Raw genomic sequence first — 23,499 nt, forward strand, 5'->3', positions numbered from 1 at the left:
ATTAATATGAAGTAAATTTAGGGTTTAGCTCGTTTTCCATGGTTACAACAAACCCTAAATGCAAGATCTGAAGCAATATCAGTTAGTGCAAAATACATATTTGTTTGCAGCTCAAAATGCGTATTCTTGTAACAAAACATGTTACATGCTCTGCAATAGCAATTTGCAATGGCAGTTTCCCACATGTCTGCATGATCTGAAGCACAAAAGTGTACAACGTGGCTGCAACGATGCTTTGACTAGCACTTTGGTTTGGCTGTCCCAAAGTTCGCCACTTATAGGCCCAGAAAACACCTGACCAGCCAGCATTGTTCATCTTGATGTTCCTATAGGCTGCAGTTTGTAGAACAGCATTCTCTGCAGCTCGCAGAAACAAATCATTAGGGCTAATGAAATGTCTTAAATTGTCTTGTACAGGTTTGACATCAGGTACCAGATGGAGCAACACACCCTAATGCTGTCCTGGTGTTTGTTTTATTGTAGATTGAAGAATAAACCGCATGTAAGTGATCTTACGCTCAACAGTGACAAGCAAAATTATGGAGATGGCTGTCATGTACACTTGTTGCCAACAAGTCGTACCCCACGCAAGCAATGACAGTGTCGTCTCCCCAGTGTTGCCGGTGTGAGGGCTGCAAATATGTGCCGAATCTAGTGTGACGCGTGCTTTATTAAACTGAGTTGATGTGTTTTACTGTCAAGAGCAGCATAAAATATTTGACGATCTTGTCGTAGGTTTTTATCCTTGCATGTAGCAAAATTTAGTCATTTGCTTTTTCCGTGCAACAATCAGTAATGCTTGACCGATATACATCCAGTTCAGGCTTCATGATATTGGCTAGTCGCTCATAGCACTTCCAGGTCACAAGCCACGAAGTCTATATTTCCAGAAGCGAACGATCGAGAGACAAGAATGAGCAATTTGATTGCACGATGGCCCGTTTCTTTACTCAAAACCGCCGCTTATCACCATAGCGTACAAAATCGGTCTCATGGGGTTTGGGCTTAATAATATGTCAGAATTAGAGGTGTATGGATACCAAAGAGCAGATTTAGAATCTAATATTGAACATAAGAAAAATTTTCCACAAAATTTAATGCTAGCAAATTTTGGTCAAGAAAATGCAATGTTGCACATGCTTGGGAGTCTCCTAGCATTGCATAACAAGAATGTAGCAAGCTATCAGTAACTTAGGCACATAGAAATCGAGGTACAGTAAAGCCTCATTAAACCATACCCGCTTAAAACAGTATTTTCATTTCAAAAGTAGCAAAGTTAAATCCTCGACTCAACGGCCATTGAACATAATGCGATTTGTATCTGCATAAACCGTACCAGCTTATTGCGTACGTATCGGTTAACACATAGTGTGTCCACTATTTGTCACACAAACGCGGCGGTGCGTTATCTTCGTCGGGCGGCCCGGCAGAACAACAAGCCTCGGAGATCAGAACGACAGCCTCCAAGCGCCCTGTGCGTTTGTGAGTGAAGCCACATCAACATCAGCATCATTTCGGCACCGTGCAAGAGAGCGTTGTGGCGCCATGCAAGCGAGGACTTGTGTCATGCAAGAGCTCGGATAAAAAGACGCCATGTGCTCAGCATAGAAGAAAAATTAGACATCATTCGTGCTATCAAATGTGACACGAAGAAGTTGGCAATGGCACGTGACAAGGGTCTAGAGTTGACTACGGTGTGTAGCACTTGGAGTGCGAAGAAGTTGCTTGGCAGCACTGCTGCGACTGCGAAGAGGTGTCATGTCGACTACGAGGTTTGACTTTTCGCCATTGTTGCCTCTGTTGCTGCCAAAGTGTTGCCTGGCGACAGTGGCGGAAGCTACACGTTACGTCAGCCTCATAAATGCAATCGTCGCGACGAGAACATCACCCCGCAATAAAAAAGGCGCCCTGCCACTTCTGCCACGCTACCGCGCCCGTGCACGGAGAATATGCAACGCCAACGAGGAGTCTGCCATGCGAGTGTTTGGGGAGAAGAGAGGGCAGGCTGAAAAGCTGGCTCGCAGCTTCAGTAAGTTTGAGGCCGCTGTCATCGCTGCTAGGTCGCCGCAGCATAAAATGAAATACAGTAAAACCTCGTTAAACCGTACCCGCTTAAACAGTAGTTTCATTTTAAAATTAGTAATGTCAAATCCCCGACTCAGCTGCCATTGAACATAATGTGTTTTGTATCCACATAAACCGTACCAGCTTATTGCGTACGCATCGGTTAAAACGTAGCGTTTCAACTTTTCATCACGAAAACACGGCGGTGCGTTGTCTCCATCGGGCGGCCCGGCAGAACAACAAGCCTCAGAGATCTGAACAACGGCCTCCAAGTGCCCTGTGCGTTTGCGCGTGAAACCACATCAACATCAACATCATTTCGACGCCGTGCCAGAGAGCGTTATGGCGTCATGCAAGCAAGGACTCCCGTTATGCCGAAGCTCGGATAAAAACGATGCCGGGTGCTCAGCATAGAAGAAAAATTAGACATCGTCCGTGCTATCGAACGTGATGCGAAGATGACGGCACTGGTACGCGACAGGAATCTCCTGTAGACTATGGTTTGTGGCATTTGGAATGCGAAGAAGTTGCTCGGCAGCGCTGCTGCGACCGTGAAGACATGCTGGCTACGGGGTTCGACTTTTCGCCATCGTTGCCTCTGTTGTTGCCGAAGTGTCGACTAGCGACAGTGATGAGGACGACACGAAATGCCACAGCACGGGCGATTCAGGCCCGACAGAGGCATAAGCTGCGTGTTACGTCAGCCTCATGAATGCAATCATCGCGATGAGGACAGGGGCACGATAACGTAACTCTATTCCAAACGAAAAGTATTCCAAACTCCAGCACCCAGCAATGAAAAGGCACCCTGGGACTTCTGCAGCACTACTGCACGCATGCACGGAGAATACTTAACGCCAACGAGGAATCTGCCATGCAAGCGTTTGCCAAGAAGAGGGTGCTGGCTGAAAAGCTGGCACGCAGCTTCAGTAAGTTTGAGGCCGCTGTCGTCGTGCTAGGCCGCCGCGGCATCAAACGAAAATAACGCTTTTTTCGGGCGAAGTGAATAAATACTGCATGTTTTTCCCCCCTTTCATCGCACTCTCTCAGAGTTCTATTTTTGACAGGTAAGTGGGCGATCTCATGCTATTTCGGTAAAGCAGTACTACCATTTAGTACATACTTTTACCGATCTCCAGCCAACTACGGTTTAAAGAGGTTTCACTGCATACAGCATAGTCAACTCTTATTAAAGGGAACACCAAATTAGTATGCCAGTACTGATTACAGCTCAGCTTCATAGTATAGGAAGGTCAGGAATATTATTTTTTTATTAGAATATTTACAGCGAAGCTGTAACCTTTACCATCACAGGAAATTTTCATGTCCTTGTGGTAAGCAAAAAACTGCCCATACATGGGCCGATCCCGGAGATAGTGCAATGCCAGGCCGACCCGTGGCGGAGGTGATGCAGGTTTTAAGCACTCCCTATACGTGGGCCGACCCGCGGCAGAGGTGAAGCAGGCGTTAAGCACTTCCCATACGTGGGCCGATCCGGAAGACAGAGGCATAGTTTGCCATTAAGGGGTCCACATACACAGCTTTGCTGCCCATCCTTCTTCATAGAGTGGAAGGGCACAGAGTTTTCTTTTAATGGAATCAAGTGCTTTTTTCCTCTGAAACTAGCGAATTAGTGATGTTCTGTTGTACTGAACACTATGAGGATCTCAGCTTAATAGTGGACCTGTGCGTCAGGGCAATACTTTATTTATTGCATAGAAAGTTTTGCTTTCTAGTTTATCTCGAAAGTACAGAAAGGTTTTTTCCAACTTTAGAGCTGGTGAGTAATCATAAGCCCAATCTGCATGTCAGACAGAAGGACTGCGCATCACGTGACTCCATCACCACTCCATGAATAGCTAAGAGAGGGCACTGTCCTTGCTGTTTCATTGTCAGTCTTGGCATGTTTTGCCACCTGTCAAAGATTCTGAAATCTAAATGGTCACTGCAAGTTAGCGCTACACACGAGGGTGCAAGGGGTAACAAAAGTCTGGTGTATAGCAACACACCAAGCAGCTTCCATGAAATAAACAGGGTCAGTGAGGCACAAATACGAAAAACAAACCGTGCTAAGCAAGACTCACCATTCCAGAGATCATCTTTCTTTTTGGCAGCAGATTTGGAGCCCGAGGAGCTTTTGTTTCGGCGACTAGAAAGGCTTGGGGCTGATGAAGACTGGCCTGCTCGACTTGAACTTGAGGCTGCTCCACTACGATCATCCTCAGGAACAGGACGGTACCTGCCAACACATGAGTGGAAAATGTGACATTTTCACTGGCGCTATCTGAACTGGAGAATATAGACCAAATACCATATTTTTACGCACATAACCTGCACCGAAAAAAAAAAAAAAAAAAGAAATTAACAGTAAAGTTCGGCCCTTGGTAGTTATACTTCCTTTTTATCTAGGTGTCAGGAATGCTGTGAATGTCAAAACATGAATCACTGACAAAATAATAGGGGCAACAAGGCAGACATAATCAAAGGGCCACAAGAGAGTTTGCCATGCTGATTAGGAGCTACAGCAAAACATTAAAGCTTAAAGGGCCCTTCACCAGGTCTGGCCATTTTGAGCTGACAAGTGCAGAGCATACACTACACGATAACAATCATCTGCAAAGCATTACATTGCTACGCGGCGCAGAAAGATATGAAAATTTCAATCCGAGCGCCGTTTCCCTCTTCATTCGCGGCCACCGCGTTCCAAGCCAGACAGTGACATAATCGTGCCCCTGCGCCTACGTAGTCGTGTCCGCAGTGCAACGTCGCTCGTGGCGGCACGTGACTTCGAGAATTATACAAGCCAACATTTGTTATCCGTGTGATCTGTTGCTTGAATTGATGAATTAAAGTTTAGAGAAATAATAAAACATACAAACGGAACGTCTGCATGTTTTTTTTTACTTCGCACCGAAGCAAGAGAGATGTACTTCTGTTTCGTCTGCTTGTTCCCTCGGTGGTGTGCACGTGTGCAGGTACCGAAACTATGCTATCTTCTACTGTGTTCCAGCGCGTGATCACGCTCTGCAATCCGCTTGTTCTGCCTCAGTATTCGTGTAGCACTGAATTATACCGCTAGTCATGTTTCCTTGTGCACAGTGCGCAAAATCATGCACTGTGCAAATGAGACAGCAGCTTGCACGCGTCGCCGTCAACCGACAGAAGTGCGTAGTGGCGGGGCCTGTGACGTATGTGTCACGCGATCCTCGAGGTCCGGTATGGGAGAACGCAGGGAAGGAATTTCGCTGGCGTAGGCTAGACAGGGCAAGTGGAGAGAGCATCTTGCTTAGCAGTGGAACCCGCCTGCTGAAATCATAGGTTAGCGGCACTGAAGCATCTCGGCTAATGAGCCGATTTGAAAAATTTTGTTGGCAGAACACTCCCTAGAGGACACGTAACAACTTCCAGCGTATAACCGAAATTTGCTATGGGGATTGGTCAGGGGCCCTTTAAGGGCAGAACATGGGTCCTAAGAATTTTTTTTATTTTTGGGTGAATCTTTAATAAACTCCGCTGTCCGGGGTAATTTCTCATGCTGATTTCAAATCTGTAATTAGATTTTTGACAGCTGTAGCAGTTAAAAAAATATGGAGGTCTGAAGTCAAATTAATTTCCAACTTGTTACGGGGCTTTTTGATCCTTCCGTCTTGCTAAACCAAAAACAAAACGCTTGAAACCATTCCTAAAGACCTACTGTAGGGGATGATGCTATTTTTATTCATTTGGAAGCATTTTACAGACAAGAAAACAATCTTGCATTTATTATGAAAATTTTTTTCTAATTAGCAGCGAGTACTATACCTGAATGTAATTTTCATGATGGTACAAGAGTAATAAAAATAGCATCACCCCCAGATCATTTCAATGCGAATAAAATGATACCACCCTTGCATTTCTGGCCAAAAACAAACCAGAAAGAACACCTATAAGGATGAGTACGGTGTGCAAGAACATCAAACTGAAATAAATGCATTGGAAGTTTCTAACAAATGTAGCTTTTGCTGAAGTGAATCTACAACAATACAAATGGCACAATGTTGAAGCTCTATGTTTTGCCAGAATGGCCATACAAAATGTGTAACTGTGTGGCATTTTTTCATTTGGTAGAATTGACTATGTTACTGAATGAAGGCTCCGAGCGTAAGTAGCCTTCCAAGTCATCTTCACCTGACAATGGCTGTGGAACTTAGGATCAGAGAGCCAGTGATAAATATGCAGCTGTTAGGTGCTTTCCAGAATTGTACTTTTGTATGATGCCTCGATCACTTCTGCAGCCAGATGTTCTTGCCGCCCAAGGGGCCTAGTGAACAGAGCTCATGATGAGGTTCTCTTTATGAAGGGGGGGTATGATAGATATTGTTATGCGCTATCGTGACAATATGATAATAGAGTTAATGCGCAATATGCTTGGTTGCGGGCCCGAGGTGCAGACGGGCGAAATGCCTAGCCGCGCAGTCCGAGGAGTCGGCACTCGATGCGCTTATTCGCGCAGTCTGAGGTGCCAACACGTGAAATGCCTAGACGTGGGCTCGAGGAGTCTACACTCGAAGCTCTTGTTCGCGCGGTCCGAGGTGCCAATGTCCCAAATTTTTAGCCGCGGGCTCGAGGAGTCGACACTATGCCCTTATTTGCGTAGTCGGAGGCGCCGATGCACAACATGCTTAGGTGAGGTCCCGAGATGTCCGCACACGATGTGCTTGATCAATGCCTCATTGCTTGATCGACGAGCCGGAGACCCCTATGCACGAAATGCTTAGCCGCGGTACGAAGATTGCATGCACGATGTGCTTGGTCAAGAATTCCGAAACACAGAGTGCTGAAAGGCCTAGCCGCATGTCCGAGGATTCTGCACACGAATCTTGGTCGCGAAGTCCGCGTCGCCAGTGCTCGGAATGCTTTGCCATGGGTCTGGGACGTCCACAAACGTAGGGATCGGCCACGCTACCGCAATGTCCGCTTAGCACCCGTATTGACACGTCGAGATTACAGCGAGTGGAGACTTCCAGGCTCATGAGGTGCAAAGAGCAGGGCAGACAACGCGAGCGCCGGACCAATGGCAAACCGCGCTGGAGTCATGTGGTGGGCGAAGCCAATCGCAAACTCCGGCATGACCTTATATCATTTGCTTTATGTGTGCTTGTTTCTGTACAGAGGAGATAGTTGAAGCGGCAAATTTGAAGATGGAGAAATGCGCTTTCCAACGAGACCAAGATGGTGGCGCCAGAGATATTGTGGCTTGAAAAACGCTGTTCTTTTTTGATTACCACGAAATTTTTCGCCTCCTTGGCTGATAAAATACATTTTTTAGAGCACTTCTACGTGGTTTATATGGATGATATTTCGGAATCAGATAGAAAGAGTTATAGAAACTGAAAATGTGATTTTCAGAAAATCAATTTTTTGGCCATATTTTGTGATGCGAAACCCGCATCCCCCCTTAACTAAAGGAAAGCCGCTTGCTTAATGCAAACAGCTTCCCTTCAGTTTCACGTCCTCCTGGCTAAGAAACAATGGCCTATGTTGAAAATATCTGCAAGTTTATCAAAACTACATAATTCGGCAAGACCTAGCACAATATTCCACAATTGATATTTTAGCAGACAACAATTTTCTGACCGAGCAGCCAGTTGCAAAGGAAAGAGTGCCATGTGCGTTGGTTTGGCCATCCTTGTCTTGGATGGTGGCACTCACCAGATGGTGTGGGTCTGCACCCAAATGTTGGCGTAACCCATAGGGTTTTCAGAGTCTGTGTCAGTTTCCTGGCCATCAGGACTGGCACCGCTGTACTGCCGGATGGCTTGGTACACAGTCATGCCATACGGTAGCGGGTGGTCCCCAATAAGGAACTGCAGCTTATGCCGTGCCTGGCCCTGGTTTATCATCATGGCAGCCTGCATGAACCAGAGTGACGGTAGCCCTCAATTCTTGTCCTTGGTTGCCCAGCTGCCCAACTTGTTCCAAGTTGAACACCTGACATCGACAGAATGGGTCCCTTTCATTACAGGCAGCAAATAAATATTCAAAATGCACATATATATTGTAGATGAAAGTACATGGGTTAAAAAGATGTATAAAAAATGTATAAGTCCTCAATTTAAATAAAACAAGTACACTTAAACCTTGATATAATGAACTTCAATATAACAAAATTCTCGATATAATGCAGTATAGAACTTTTATTAACCTTTTGTCCATAGAACACTATGTATTTAAAACCATATATTAAGGAACACCGAGACAATCAATTGAAACTTCCCGCTGACGTAGATAGTTTAATGACTGAATTACAGCGACTGTTTATAAACACACCTCAAATTGTGTGCTGCGTAACAAGAGCCCCGCCTACATCATGTTTTATATAAAGTCCAAGTGCGAAAAGATCCTATTGCAACCCACACTGTGTGCTTTTGATGCAAGTGAAAAGTGTTCGAGGGCGAGACAAGAAAGATGGTGGCTTCACGAGTGCCGCCTTCCCGAGCAAGCAAAGGGAAGGAGGGGGAGGGGAGCGAGCTCGCAGTAATGCAATCAAGTGCGCGAGGGGGCAGGGATGGGGGCGGAGTTGGGGGTAAGTTGGCGCGTATCTCGGCCCTGGCTGTGCAAGGCTGAAAGCGTACGCAGTAGCACACCCCAATCTGTTGCGTATGCAAAGAATGGGTGTGCCGAAACAGCATGGAACCATGTAACCAGTCATGCTGCACGTTTAGTATTTGAGGTTGCGTAATGTCAAGTTTCGGTGACCTGTCGGAGCGAGAGGCAGACGAAGCATTTGCTCCCCTCTGCCGGCGCATTTCCCGATAGCATTGTCCCAGTGCAGGCGACGCTATCAGTCCGCAGGGGCGGAGTGCACGTGAAAGTGTGGCTGGCTGTGCGTCATTCGCATTGCCAAGAAGATATCGACGTACATGGCTTCAATCGTACCATTCATCGCCGACTCCAAAATTGATCCAAATGGATTGTTTTCCCATTGAAATTCGCTTTTTTCGATTGCCTGATGATTCGGCAAATTCTGTGGCCTATTCTGGTGCAAGAATAATCGATCGGTGGCTGTACTTATTTGCTTAAAAGGTCGAATTTCGATACAACAAAAGTCCAATAAAACGAAACAAATTGCCAATTTTACTGACTTCGCTATATCGAGGTTTAACTGTATGTGCAAGTCTTAATTGTTTATTCATGTACACATCGAGTGGTTGCAACTAGGATGTCATCCCTCCTGGGATAAAGACGAGCTCAGCGCCGGAGTCGCGCAGCAGTCGCTTCACTGAGTCAGCCAGGTGACGGAAAAAAAGCGTCCAGGGCAAGTGGTGATGGGAACTCCAGCAGTGCTCCGGGCCATTGACATTAGTCAGGCTTTATCCAATCAAGCAGCAGTGCTTCGTATATCCACCCTTTTTCATGACAACAGACGACAACATTTTTAATGCTTTAACATTCTTTGGGTACTTGATGCACTTTCCATCTATGTTTGTGTCTGTTTATGTTTGTATCTAACCGTTTTCCCGCCTATCTAGGCTAGGTCACTGGGTAGTCGGTGGTCGAATGGGTAGCGCATCGAGTTGCTGTGCTGTGGAAGCAGAATTCAAAACCAACCATGAGACCAACTTAGGTCACTGAGTATGTGGCAATGTGTACATACTTGCAGCTCTTCAACAAACCTCTTCCACACCAACATGGGTCACTGTAGACATGGGACTGGGTAGGTACCGTAGTTTGAAGAAACTGTTTGACACAATGGAATAATGGGTATGTCCCAGTAGGTATGTGCCACTCTTCAACTAACGTCTCGCTCAAACTTAGGCAACTAGGTAAGTGCCACTAGAAATGTGCTGCTCTAGAATGATGAAAAAAGAAACACAAACCCCCATATGCAGAAATGCATCTTGACTTGAAGCCCACGCTCGAGCTGATTTAAGTGATGCCTGTCGTGAATGCACTAACAGAAATGCAAGGAGCATCTTGAGTGTATAGGCACCAGGCGTCATTTATATAAAATGCAGTTCTGAATACGGGGTAAATTTCTTCGATGCTGAGCGGAAATGGACCCACTTCACAAGGGTCCCTTAAGGACAGCAACCCAGTGCATTAGCAGGCTGTGCCACAAGCACACCAAGTATGTGCCGCTTTTCAATAAACTCCTTTCACACGCCAATGCATTAGCGAGCTGTTACATGAACGCACTGGGCATGTGCTGCTCTTCAACGAACTCCTTGCCAATTTGCGTCACCGACTACGTGCCACTGAGTGTGCAGCAAGCATAGGAACAATTCAGTGTTCGCAGGCACCAGAGAGCCACGATTCTTGTCCATGTGCCTTGGCAGTGCCACTAGCAGTGTCCCATCTCGGCAGTGTCACTAACTGATGCAGTGTGTCCATAAATAAGCGGCAGAGAGGAGCCCGATTGTCACATGATGCATTTCTCAGCCTACGCATACATTGGCGGCACTAGATGTCGCCAAGCATTCTTACGAAAGTGCGAAATAAACGAGTCCCGTTGAAGCATGCGCTTTATACATAAGAAACTTTGGTCATGGTAATATGTTGTGTTGCTATATTGATTCAATGCCAACTCATTACCATCATTCCAGATGGATTCTGCCGCAATTTTTTTTTTTGAACATGTTCCCTTTTGGCACAAAGTCTTCCATTTGAACACCACAAAGAGAAGTAGTCTGCCATACAGGACAACATATGGTGACCTGCGCCTTGTCATTTCTACTTGACATCACAGAAACTTCTCTGGAGCCTTTCTGCTACACTGTTAGTGCCGAGGGCATATCCAGATATACTGGTGTTCGATCAGCATTGCTGATTTGGCCCAGCTGAAAGCTGGCCGACTTTCGCAGTGAAATCACATGATGCTGAAAGGCCACAGGCAGACCTTCATAGCTCTCTGGCAGCTTCTGCAATATCGACATGCGCCAACGTAAAGAAAATCCAGTGCAGCACATAAGACGAGACAACCAGTGCTTACTTGCCTTTAAGTCAATCTGTGGAATGCCTTTTTCTCTAGCAATCTGTCTTGCCTTTGCTTGCAGCAGCTCGATGTTGACTGTAACATGTGCAGCTCGTTGCTCTTCAATGAAGTTTGTCAGGTTTAGTTCAACAAACTTCAGCAAACACTCCAATCTTCGGCCCCTGGAAACTTCTCGAGCCACTGCCCACAAAGAGGGATTCCTCTTCCTTCTTGCAACTGCAAATGCTGTGCTCGTTCACACCGAACTGCCACTCTGGAGTACAGTTGCCAATGGTTTCAGCAGCTAAGATCGTCATATCTTTTAAAAGTAGTCGAATACTGCTTCCGCGGTCCTGATATCATGCAAAGTGTGGCCGTTGTGAAGCCATTGTGGTTACAATGTCGACTGATGATGGTGCAAGAAGCTGATGATGGTAGTACCAAGCAATACAGAAACGGAACTGCGAATGTGGGCTGAAAATTGTTGGGATCTGCATATAACACAGGGCGGAAATTTCAGGAGGTAAAATCTGGAGGGGGGAAACACCTCAGACAATAAAAGAGTATTTTACGGTATATTGGGCCATTTCTTGTGTTCTTGATCGTGACTATTGGCACTGGGAATATGAAGTGGAATCGTGTAAAAAAAGTTCTGCTATACTTACAATGCAGCACTATGTTCTAGAGTCCCAAATCATATACCGATTTTGTGTGCTTTGAACACTTACCGTATTTATTCGAATCTAGGACGATAGTTTTTTCAAATAATCATATACCGAACTCTAGGGTTGGCTTACATTCGAGGATTTTAAAAAACGCGTCAGTTTGTAATTGAAAATGATAAATATGGTGCATAGCTAGTGCCATCTAGAAAAGTCAGTATCGCAGCCGCTACTAGCCACGCCAGTAGCCAGCCGAAGTACCCACACAATGTCACCATTTTGACCTGCGTTGTAACGGTATCGTGGCTAAGTATCGGCGTGCAGCGTAGCATTATCGTAATGGCACCAAACAGGCGATGTCACAAACAAAAAGTTGTGCTAGCCACAGAGGCATCGTCGAACGTTCAAGCTGGGCGGGACTTCAGTATCAACGAGAAAAACAACCGTCGTTGGAGGGGGCAATGGGAGGCGCCTTTTGTGTGTGCTGCAATGAGACGATGGCAATAAAGAAGATAAACGCATAACAACGGAGAGGTGCTGTTTACAGAGATTGCGCCGCATTTCGACGCATACGAGCCGTGCCGCACTGTCCAACTGTCTGCGCAAGCGTGCAAGTCTAGCAGCAATGGTGACGTAGAGTGAGCTTGGCATGTTCATCTTAAGTAAATACTGTTTTCATTTTGTGAATGATGTCCTCATTTTTTTGTTCGGCTTACATTCGAGGCAAGTTTTTTTATTTTTTCTGGCTTCGGAGATTCGGGGGTTGGCTTAGAATCGGGACTAGCCTAGATTAGAGTAAATACGGTAAGAGGTGCAGTTTACAAAACTGATACACATGCTTTTGGTGCAGAGTCGAAAACCAGGAACATTCTTTTTCAGACGTTTGACTATGTTCACTAGATTTTTCAAGTTATTTATCTTTATTTTTCACATACAACAAAGTTCATTCATACTTGTTCAGCAATTTCACAAACATCTGAATGTGCAAAGTTGAGCTAGAACTTCCTGTAAAGTGCACCCCATGTGCTTCACTTAGGTGTAATTAGTTGTACATGAACCCTTCGCATGAGCAAATAAATAAACACACAAGTCGAACAAAGTACAATGTAAACAGCCTTGTCACACTGCACAGAAAGATATGTGCACAAGCCTAGCAGGGAATACAGTCACTGGAAAGCAAACAACTAGTGTCCAAAGACTGAAGTGATGGAAAAACCTGAAAACGTAGCGTACCATAGTATCATCAATGTCCTCGTCAGAATTCTCTTCATCACTACCACCATCATCTTCATCCTGCAATTAAAAGAAAGGAGAAAAGAGGATTTAGAAATACTTGCAAAGCAAATAAATTGTATACAGTCAAGCTCACATATAACGTACATCGTGGACATGCAGCATGCATTCGTTACAGCCAAGTGTTTGAACTAAGTGGACATGCAAGAATAAGCCATCATAATGAGAAGAAATTGTTAATGTTTCCAAAAAAATCGCTCAGCTTTCTTTACCTTTTTAATGCTGACAAAATAACTGAGGTTTCCAAACTGTTAAAAGCAGGCAAGTGCCTATGACAAACGGCTGTCATCTGCCACTTGCCAAATGCAGCAAAAGCATAGACTTTCATCATGATGAGAAAAAGCAAAAATCTGGTGCCCCTCGCTTCCCAACTGTCTTGTGCCCGGGCACTCCACGCAGTGCAGAAGAGCACAATACAAACAGGCATGCAAAGGAGGGTGGTGCCATCTCGAAAACTAGAGGTATTTTTGCATTCAAGGTCAGGCAGGCACCATGAAGGAAGACACTAAACAGTGAGCATGCAAAAAGAATGGCACCTTCTCGTGTGACAGAGGGGTACTTTCAGATTTGCTATAAAAAAGCACACTGCAGCAACATGTTTGTTCTATCCAAGAGGCACTTCCATAGACCATATTAACATTATGACCAAAGTGCTACCCTTGTAATAACCAAGCATTCCTTATAACTGGGATCATTATACGTGGGCTTGGCTGTACAGATATAAAAATATTAACACAAAACTCATTTTTATTAGCAATTGCGAACCCTGTATCCCATTTTATGAAGTGCCCGCTTATTTCAGCAAACAACTCAGCACCAAAATCCTAAAATGAGTCAATGGACCTGACCATAAGCAGTAGAAAGCTAGAAACAATGCATGAAATCAAGAGTTCAACAAAAACTCGTCTAGTTGAGATTGCTCATAGTCAAGGGTAAAACGGACGCCGACCAAAAACATTATGCATGGTTGAATTACCTTCTAGCCAAACAAGAAGGATTCATATTTCGACTTATGTAGACAAAGAAAGTGGCTGAAAATCTGCAATGCACAAGCGGTGCAAGCATTGCTACACCCAAAGAAAGAAAATGATACTCCCTTTATACACAACTCAGGCTGCAAGCAGTCATCAAAAGTGTTTTACTTTACTTTTACCCCATTGGACAAGGGGCTTTCCTTCTCCTGAAGCTTTTCAACTGCTAGAACACAGGGACAATGGACAATCTATGCCATGCAATGAATGCAATGGCATTTACCTGTCAAATGCCAAGTACAACTATCTTTATGAAAAAAATCTCAATGTAATGCAAAAAAAGAAAAAGTGGTGTAAATAACAAGTGGCCATTTGATTAGGCTTCATTATCACAGGCCTTAATTTTGTTGTATGTGGCATGCGGTTCCCAAATCCTAAAGAACCAGCCAGGCACGTACCCGGGAAGGGGGCCCCCCCCCCCGAAATTAAACGGCATACCCCCCCTCCCTCCCCGCCACTCCTCACACACATTCCTAAAGTGCTGACAAATCAATCTATTCGACTGTCAACATTTTGATGCTTTTTACAGCGAGAGCTGCATTTGACTAAACTTACATAGTTTTCTCGTCATCCGTCAACAGCAAAAATCATGTGGGCCGATCCTGGTGACAGTTCAAAAAGGGTCGAAGCTCAATGGCACATACCCCTGTGGGCTCGGGAACCTCGCCCTAACTCGCCCTTCGAAAACTTCGGGATGGGCCCACGTATTAAGAGTGCTTAATGCCTGCTTCACCTCCGCCGCGGAGGTGAACGTGAAACGAAAATGTTCACGATGTTTATTATAAAGCATCCAGATAACGGCAGCTGATCCTTGGGTTCCCATAATATCAATAAGTGGATGGTGCTAGTGTCAGTAGGTCCAGTTAATCCAGCAGGTCCAAAAAATCAGGTTGAGAAACCAGCCATAGACAACGTGCTTTTTTTTTTTTTAGCCTATTTATGACATATCCATCTTCTTTTTTCCGGTTGCAGCTTTCGCGATGATTTGAGATTTCTCTAATAGCGTGAGAAACTTGCGTTTCTTAAGGCACGCGTCACACCCTATGGCGTTATCATGAACCCTTTGCCGACATGCACTGCATGTCCACAAACTATGATTACGCTTCTGAGTTATTGTCGCAGTTATTGGCCCACCCATCATCGGTGAAATAGTTCCGGATTTCACCTATCTCAACTCTGTCATCCAGAACTGCTGAAGGAACTTTCTCAGGGGGCGACTTCAATTTCTTTTTCACCAATCTTATGTCCCCTGATAGCCTTTGGAGACATGGAAGAACATACCCTAAAGAAAAGCACAAAATTTCGGCAATGCACTACAATCATATTTATTAGCTATAAACCACTGATTTGGTGCCTGTATTCTTGCTTGGCGTTCTCTTTGCGGTTTGATAATTTATGTAACTGGTGAGTGAGTGAAACAACTTTATTTGGTCCACTATAGACGTAAGCAAACTCAACGTCACCTGGCTAGGCCCACTTGGGGACCATTTATATAACTGGTGACAATTTTTATGCATGCCGTAAATTTTTCTGTTTTTAATGTGTTAATGTGTTGCATTCATCCTCTGCATTGATCCCCTTATGCTTGTACCGAATGTGTATTGTATTTCGCATCCGGACCCATCCACTAGCCTGCGGCTGTTGGGTCCAACAGACTTTTGCGTATGCACTGTAACAGCTATGATGATGATAATAAAGAAAGAAAGTTTACTGGAATGGAAAGAGAACGGTACAAAGCGCATTAAAATAAGGCATGGCATATGTTGGTGCTTGTGTAGCACCAGACAATGGATACTGTACTGGATTAGGAAAAAGACGCAGCGGCTCGCTTAGAAGACCGATAGGCATCCAGTGCGATGCAACTTGATAAATAATGATATTGAAGCTTCGAAGACTTTAAAAGAAAACACTGAATTATCGCGACGGCACAGCACAAGTCGCCGTATAGACGTCGAAGTCCCTAGCTATAACGAAATTATTTTTGAACAGCTCTGATAGTGTACATGCAACAATGGTTGCTCACGTACGGTCAAATGCTCATATACTGCGGCATAAAGCTCACGGCACGGTGCGAAAACGCTCTCGCAGCAAAAGCGAAAGATTGTGCGCAGACATGCATGCAGACGCGCAGTCGGTCACCGCGAACCCGTGCGATCGCTGCATTGAAGCTTCATTCTGTGATGCTCCATTTGGTTACACAGAGGGGCCCACTATAAGAACATACTTCACATAGTTTTCTCTCAGCGATTGCTACCTTTAACGCAAGAAACCGGTTCGGGGGAATCGATCGCGGCGACCGCTCACAGTCTCCCAGCTTACCGTACGTAGTAAGTAAAAAGATAGCGTCTATAAACCATTCTGTGCCCTCTGTTTGTCCAAGATTATTATTTTAAAGGTAAGATGCTTCTGTCATTTCAAGAGTACTTGCAAACATGTCCAGGAGAGCTCCCGCGTAGTATGTTTATTTAGCGCCGATAGCCAAACCTATGCGGAGCGTGCCGCGTTATCCCTCAGACTACGCAAGTGAGGCGCTTCCGACAGATGGCGACTCCGTAAGTCCTCACCCTCAATACCCCGAATACCGACATCGTTATAGTGACGGCCCCGTCGCTACAGTGTTGTTAAAGTGACGGGCCCAGTCACTATAGTGCTGATGTTAAAGTGCCAGGCCCCGTCACTATAGTGCAGATGTTAAAGTACCGGGCCCCGTCACTGTAGTCACTACCTTTTTTTTAGCGCAATGGACGGAAGGCTTACCATCATAGTTTATAGTGTGTTATGCAATTCCCAATGCTGTGGAATACAGTCGAATCCCGGCACAACGAAGTCCACTTCAACGAAATTTTCACCACAACGAAAATTTTTCATTCCCTGTCAATGTCCCATAGAACATAATGCATTGAAATTCCCTCCAAAACGAACTACTTCGTGACACATTTTCACTTCAACTAAGTTTTTACGGTGCAGACGTGAGCAAAATAATTTAAACTGTAGCTCATCAAAACCTCTAGAACTGTTTTTTCAAGCCTTCACAAACCATCGACTTTGATAGCATAAAAATATCTGGAGCAGGTCAGGCCATGGCACAATGTAAACAAAACAGAAAGCTGCCACACTGCATTGGTGATGACGATGCAACACGCTCTTACGGAGGAGCATCCAAGCTTCGAGGAACCGTTTTGGGTCATATTGGTTAGAAAAATGGTGCGCGTACCAGACACATGCAATAATTTGATTTTTATAGTGTTTCTAATTATTCATTCTCTACAAAGTTTCATGAAAACGGCTTCAGTGTACAACACAATTTACTATACGAAGTCACAGTTGCGAGATCAAATCCCAGTAGGGTGCGACAACGCGTTCGGGAGACGTACGCTTGACAACGAACAATTGTATGTTATTTGGTCATTGTCTCTCGAAGCTGTTGGATCGTCAGCTGAAGCGTGTCACAGCTGACAAAGAAATGCGCAAGTTTTTGTTGCTAGGAGAGAAGGCTCAGGTTAGTGCCCAGGCTGAAGCTGGAAAGAAAAAATCAGTCATCGTGGAAGAATTTGGAATTCCGGCAAGCTCTCTTTCAACAATATTGAAGAACAAGGATGCTATAGCCAAAGTGCTAGCTTCAGGGACGTCAGCGAAGCACAAGAAAGTGACTCAGCCGGTGCACGAGGCCTTGGACAAGGCAGTTTAAACCTGGTTCGTGGAGACAGAGGCCAAGCAAACCACCCTTAACGATGATATTGTGCGGCAAAAAGTGCTGGAATATGGCTGCATGCTAGGAATAGATGACTTTAAGGCTAGTGCAGGTTGGCTGAACAGGTTCAAGTCACGCCACACCATCATCGGCAAAGTCTTATGCGGTGAAGCTGCTTCGGCGGATAGTGACAGCGGCACTGCGTGGATGCCTGCGTGTCAGCCAGCCTCGCAGGCATCCTAAAAGACTATGCACCATCGGATATTTATAATGCCGATGAGACTGGGCTTTTCTACAAAATGGTTCCCACCACGACCCTTGATTTTAAGGGGCAGTGCTGCCACAGTGGCAAGCACAGTAAGAAGAGAATAACCGTGCTCCTGTGCGCTGATATGGACGGTTCGGAAAAGCGGCTGCTTTTGGTCATCGGAAAATGTGCCAAACCTGAAATGAAAGTGGAGCCTTCCCGTGAAGTATGTGGCTAGCACTCGGGCGTGGATGACCCGGGCTATTTTCAGAGAGTGGGTCAAAGCCTTCCATCAAGACATAGGCAGGCAAGGCCAGAAGGATTGTCCACTTTTAGAAAATTGTTCTGCCCACATCGTAGATGACACCGAGCTGGAAAACATGCAGTTGAAGTTTTTCCCACCGAACTGCACCTCTATCATTCAGCCCCTCGACCAAGGGGTCATTCAGAGTGTCAAGCGCGCCTACTGTGAGCACCTTATTCAAAGGCTGCTTTGAAACACGCCGTTGAGCCGCGAATCAAAGGTGGACCTCTTTATGGCGCTCCATATGACTGCTGCTTTGTGGTGCACAACAAGAAGCGCCATAATCTGCAACTGCTTCCGCCATGCAGGGTTCACTGTACAAGCTGCAGAGAATTTGGACTCTGAGAACGAAAGTAGCAATGGAGACGGATCGCCGTCTAATGAAGTTGCAGCCGCGTGGGCAGCCCCGCAGGAAAGTGGAGATGTGCCTGCCAATGTACATCCTGACCAGTACATCCAAGCCGGCTCGTGTGTGGTGGTGCAGAGTTGACAGACCAAGAAATCCTGAAGAGTGTGCAGGAAGACTGCGTTTCGTCGAACGAAGATGAAACAGCCGCACAATGTGAGCCCGGACCACCGACTACATCGCAGGTCTTGGACGCATTCGATACAATCAGACATTGCATCGGGTCTCAGAACGACGATGAGGCAATGGCTGCGCTGATGGCATGCAAGAGTCGCATTGTGCCATCGCTTGGCAAGAACGGAAACAAGCTAAGCTGACCGATTTTTGGAATTAAAGCTTGCTTTTTACATCAGCGAGTCACGTGTCGCCTATGTATTTGATAATATCACAACAACAAACTTCCACAACAACAAAATTTTTCGCGCACCCCGACAATTTAATTGCAGCGGGAATCAACTGTATTTTTTTTTACAACATATTCATTGTGTATGCAGTTTAGAACGACAGAAAGTTGAGCTAGTTGGTAAGGATTCACTATGCAAAAAAAGAGGTGAGGCGTGCAGACAGGACACAACAGTAGAGAAGTGGAAAACACGAACGCCGACTACCGAGTACTGTGCTAGAAACAGTGAATGCAATGGCGATTGTATGCCTGCAAGACAAAGAAGCTGACAAAGTGTGGTCCTAGCAGTAAGAAATTTATCTTCTTTATCAAAGCGATGCTGATGCTGCAAGGAACTATCAAGCTATTTCTGCAGTTAGACATACCTGATTTCTTTTAATTTCCTGTCGAAGTCTCTTTTATGCCTCTGTCATTTTCGAGCCAAACCTTGCCTTGTTCTAGAGGCAGTGCTCTTCAGGCAGTGATGACACCTCTTTACATCACCAATTAATGGCACTTCCACTTCGTTTCACTGGCAATTCATGCTTAATTAGGCATTCAAAAACCTGTACAAATCAGAAAGGGGACTCACTCGTATCCTCCCGTAGCCCCGGATTACCAGGTACCGTTCAATGGCCTGGACCAGTGCCAAGGGATCTATTTTCACAGGTCCCCCTCGCCACTGCCGCAGGTTAGAACAGGATGGATGCCTCTGAAGGTTGCACTGCAACATGGACAAGCACAGGCGCACATGCGTAAGAACACTGTTGCTGCCAGGAGCCCAGCTACAGCAGTAGAAATAAAGACTTGACAGTTCAATTCAAAAGGGTCGTTGATGTGGGTATAACATTTACAAATTTCATCTGCACTTGGGCATGACGAAACATCCCCGAACAACAGTTCAGCAACTGAAGACCTAGTACATTCAGTATACACACCTATATTTCAGGCTGCTAGCATGCTGTCACATTAATTCCCATAGTTAACAGGAACAATGGAGAGTGGCGTAATCAGAAACATTTTTCGGGTGGGCTGGGCAGGCCGCATACTAACTTCAAGGAGAGGAGGAAGGGGGTGGGAGGGCGTGCCGTCCCCTGGCAATTCCGGGGGACCTGAGTCTTAAAAAAAGAAAAAAGAAAAGAAAAAAAAAAAAACAGAATTTCGGGAACTACTTGTTTTGGCCCCTATAATGCCTAATCTGCACCGTATCAGAAAGAGCTGCCCCAAAATGCCCTCCAAGTGTTCTAAAAAAATAAATATTTAGTCAGTGCGGACGGCGAAAAAGCAGGTTAAAATCGCACAAAAACAGACGAGTTCATAGCTATTTCTCGTCTTTCCCGTCACTGAGCTCCACCATCTTGGTATCATTCAAAAGCTCTAAGTTCTGCCTTTGAATACACCCCGTCCTCGCCGACGATGGCCACATAGAAAAAGCACAAATGTAAGAGAATCAGGGGCCGGTCTGACGAAGCTCACGATGCACACGGCCTTCCTATTACCTCAGTGCGCCAGTACGCTGAGAGGCACCTTGCAATTGGCTATTGATATGGCAACTAGTGCCCCATCGCTGCCAGCGCAGCGCTTCTCTGTAGGCTTGCCAGTGGGATGGCTTTTTAAACTGTTGATATGTCATTTCTTAATCGTATTGCGAACCTAAGCGGCTGATCGACCCTCCCTTAAAAAAGAAAAAAGAAAAAGAAAGTTTGAAAAGCATCTATGAAAAGCAAAGCGCAACCCGTCTCTGCTCCCTGCGACAAGAAAAAGGAGGCGGAGGCGGTTGTCTCAAGGTTGAGATGAGCCGATAAGATCACATTGGAGATAAGTCACTGCGTGGTGCAATCTCTTACTGTATTGGCAATAACGCAGCAGTGAAGGTAACCACAGCTCTTTGTCCTTGCGTATACGCATACTGTGGAGACCTCAGACGATGTGCCGAAACCTATTCCCATGCCCCTCGCACATATGCCGGTTCGTGTTGGTGCATTCCAGATCCTGTTACGAGTCTATACGTGTGCCTAATGTCAACATCAGTGGAAGAATTTTGTGTTTTTAATAATATTGTAAACATTTACCAGCTTTGAAGCTTGAAATTAATATTTTCCCAGTTTTTCTAGATTTGTTTTTTTCAAGTACAGCTATTTTAAAATCTAAAATTTTTGAATCTGCACTGTGTCCCTTCTACTACTCATTCAATTCTCATCATTCTTTTTTTTTTCCTGAATGCTGGTGAGTCAGAGAGTGCACAAAAACTATGATACAGTGTCTTAGGACACTGAAATATTTTGAAATCCTGTAGAAATCACTAAGAATTCACATATGTAAAGCTACAACATTAGAAATTCAGAACTTTGACTAAAGTACAGATAAAAACATCGATATGCTAACTTGCAGTCTTTGAACATCCAAAACATACCTGATTGCCATTAGCTATCTTGTTGCTGCACATCTTTTGCAATTCACATCCGAAATTTTTGGAATTAAAATTATTTTCTTTATTTATTTGGAAAAAAAGATATCTAATTGCATATTTGTAAGCAGCACACAAGATTGCATGTGGCCTGAAAATTTCATTAGTCTACAGCAAATATTAAAAATAGTTGTTCTGGATGACATGCCCCTCATATTTAATGCTATTTGTGTTTTTTTGTTTTTCTTTTTTTGTACTTTTCTCAAAACAGATTTTGGGCTCCATGTAATATTCAGGCCTCAATATATTTAAAAAATCTTTTTAAAAAATTTCTTGCAACGGAGCCGAAAATATACTCTAGGAAGTAGAGCAACCAAATTTTTTTTTCACTTTGGAAATTAATTACTTTGCTACATTCTCTGACCACATGGTTGACACATCTTGTGGGCTTGTATTCAATGGGCTGTAAAATATCTATTAATGGCTAGATTAGAAAAAGTGCTAGCTATGCTTCATTCCTTACTCTTCATGCTACGTAACCATGCCTTACAAATAATTTATAATTGTGACATTTATTTTCCATTGTGGCCTTAAACAATGGAAGCAAAATATTAATTATCATAGGAACTAATTGCACTACAGCAAAACTAATTAAATATTTGAAATCAACACACACATCTTAGTAAGACTGGAAAGTTTCATTTATATCGATGACCATAATGATAAACATCATTTCAATAGCAGTGTCCCCCCTTACCAGAGATCATAATGTGCTTCAGTGTCCCTGGTCTTATACAAATGGTACATAATGGCATAGGCTGCATTTCACATGACAGCTGGTCCACAAAATTTGAATATACAGCCAACGAGAGTTTTTACAGGCGCCTAATTTTTTTTCTAACATGCCTTCGCAGCACCGCTACATACTCCATAGACCCAACGTATAAGGGCATGTGAAATTTCACACGCTGAACCCTTTCACTGTCCAGTTTTTCAAACTTCTTCCCTTGACTGCAGGTCCAAAACAGCATTAAAAAAAAGCAAAACAGCCACCACTGCCTCCATTCTGATTATCTCACAGCCTCAAACCAGCTATCTTGTGCGTCGATCTGCTCAGTTGTAATTTTGTGCTATCGTTAGGCCTAGCTGCTTCAATGTTTGCTACCAAGCTTCCTGGAGCGAGATCGCACAAGCATCTCACTTTTCTGAACATTCGCTTTGCCTCCTACATCACTAGTAGGCAGTGTTCACAATTAGCACTTCCATTTCGCCATGCTGACGACCGCTGACGAAACGTCGGCGCCAGCCAACCAGGAGAATGCAAGTGAATGTTCAGAAATAGAGATGCTGTTTGGTGCTCAGTGCTGTTCCATGTTCTGTGCCACGTTTTTCATTTGAGAGTTCATCGCTGTCGCCAATAACACCAACTCTGCCTTCATCATCATCTCTGATGGCATTAAAGTGTGAAAAGTAAAACAAGAGTCTAGAGCATTGTGTATTGCCAGGTCCCAAAGGTAAGTTTTGCTGCAGTACAGTAGTGGTGAAGTATACCAAGAATGCAAAGAAGCCAGTGTCGGAGGAAAAAATGTCCATGAACCCACCATCTCCTGTCACAATACAAGCACCGAGATAGCTAATAATTGTACTGGCAGGTCTTTGAAATTATTTTCGAAAATTGCTGTGGCGATTTGAGCCCTTGAGGGCAGTTAAACACATGCATTCGTTTTTTTGCACTGCCCTATTTTTCTGACAATTCTGCAGCCCCTAGGGAGTAAAAAAAAAAAATTGAACATTGACTGCATATGCAAAGCTTTCCTTTCATAAAACGTGGTAGGAGCATATTCAGTTATGTGCTAACATTATTTCCATATTAAAGCACCTCTGTCTGCTGCTGCTTTACATCAGCTTAAAGCTTCATTATGTATGCATAAAGATAGTGCATGAGCTACACAAGACTTTATGGGAGGTAACCAAAGATAGAGCTGATACATTGTAGGTATTTTTGTAGCTCTGTTTGCAGCTGTGTTTACAAATGTGTTTACAAGCTCAAAACACATGC

At 44.6% G+C, this 23,499-nt stretch overlaps 1 protein-coding gene across 4 annotated transcripts in view; it reads right to left on the reverse strand.

Annotated features, from left to right (window-relative positions):
- The window catches only part of ctrip (E3 ubiquitin-protein ligase ctrip), a 176,418-nt gene that overhangs the window by 57,151 nt on the left and 95,768 nt on the right, over positions 1-23,499 (reverse strand). For all 4 annotated transcript variants that reach the window (XM_050189402.2, XM_050189404.3, XM_050189401.3 and 1 more), the window contains exons 24-27: positions 19,626-19,757; positions 12,913-12,972; positions 7,756-7,955; positions 4,149-4,303 (exon numbers count right to left, since the gene is read on the reverse strand). In XM_050189402.2, coding sequence (XP_050045359.1) covers positions 4,149-4,303; positions 7,756-7,955; positions 12,913-12,972; positions 19,626-19,757 — 547 coding nt within the window. The remainder of the gene's footprint in view (positions 1-4,148; positions 4,304-7,755; positions 7,956-12,912; positions 12,973-19,625; positions 19,758-23,499) is intronic.

This window comes from Dermacentor andersoni, chromosome 2, assembly GCF_023375885.2.
Source record: "Dermacentor andersoni chromosome 2, qqDerAnde1_hic_scaffold, whole genome shotgun sequence".
Classification (NCBI taxonomy): Eukaryota; Metazoa; Arthropoda; class Arachnida; order Ixodida; family Ixodidae; genus Dermacentor; species Dermacentor andersoni.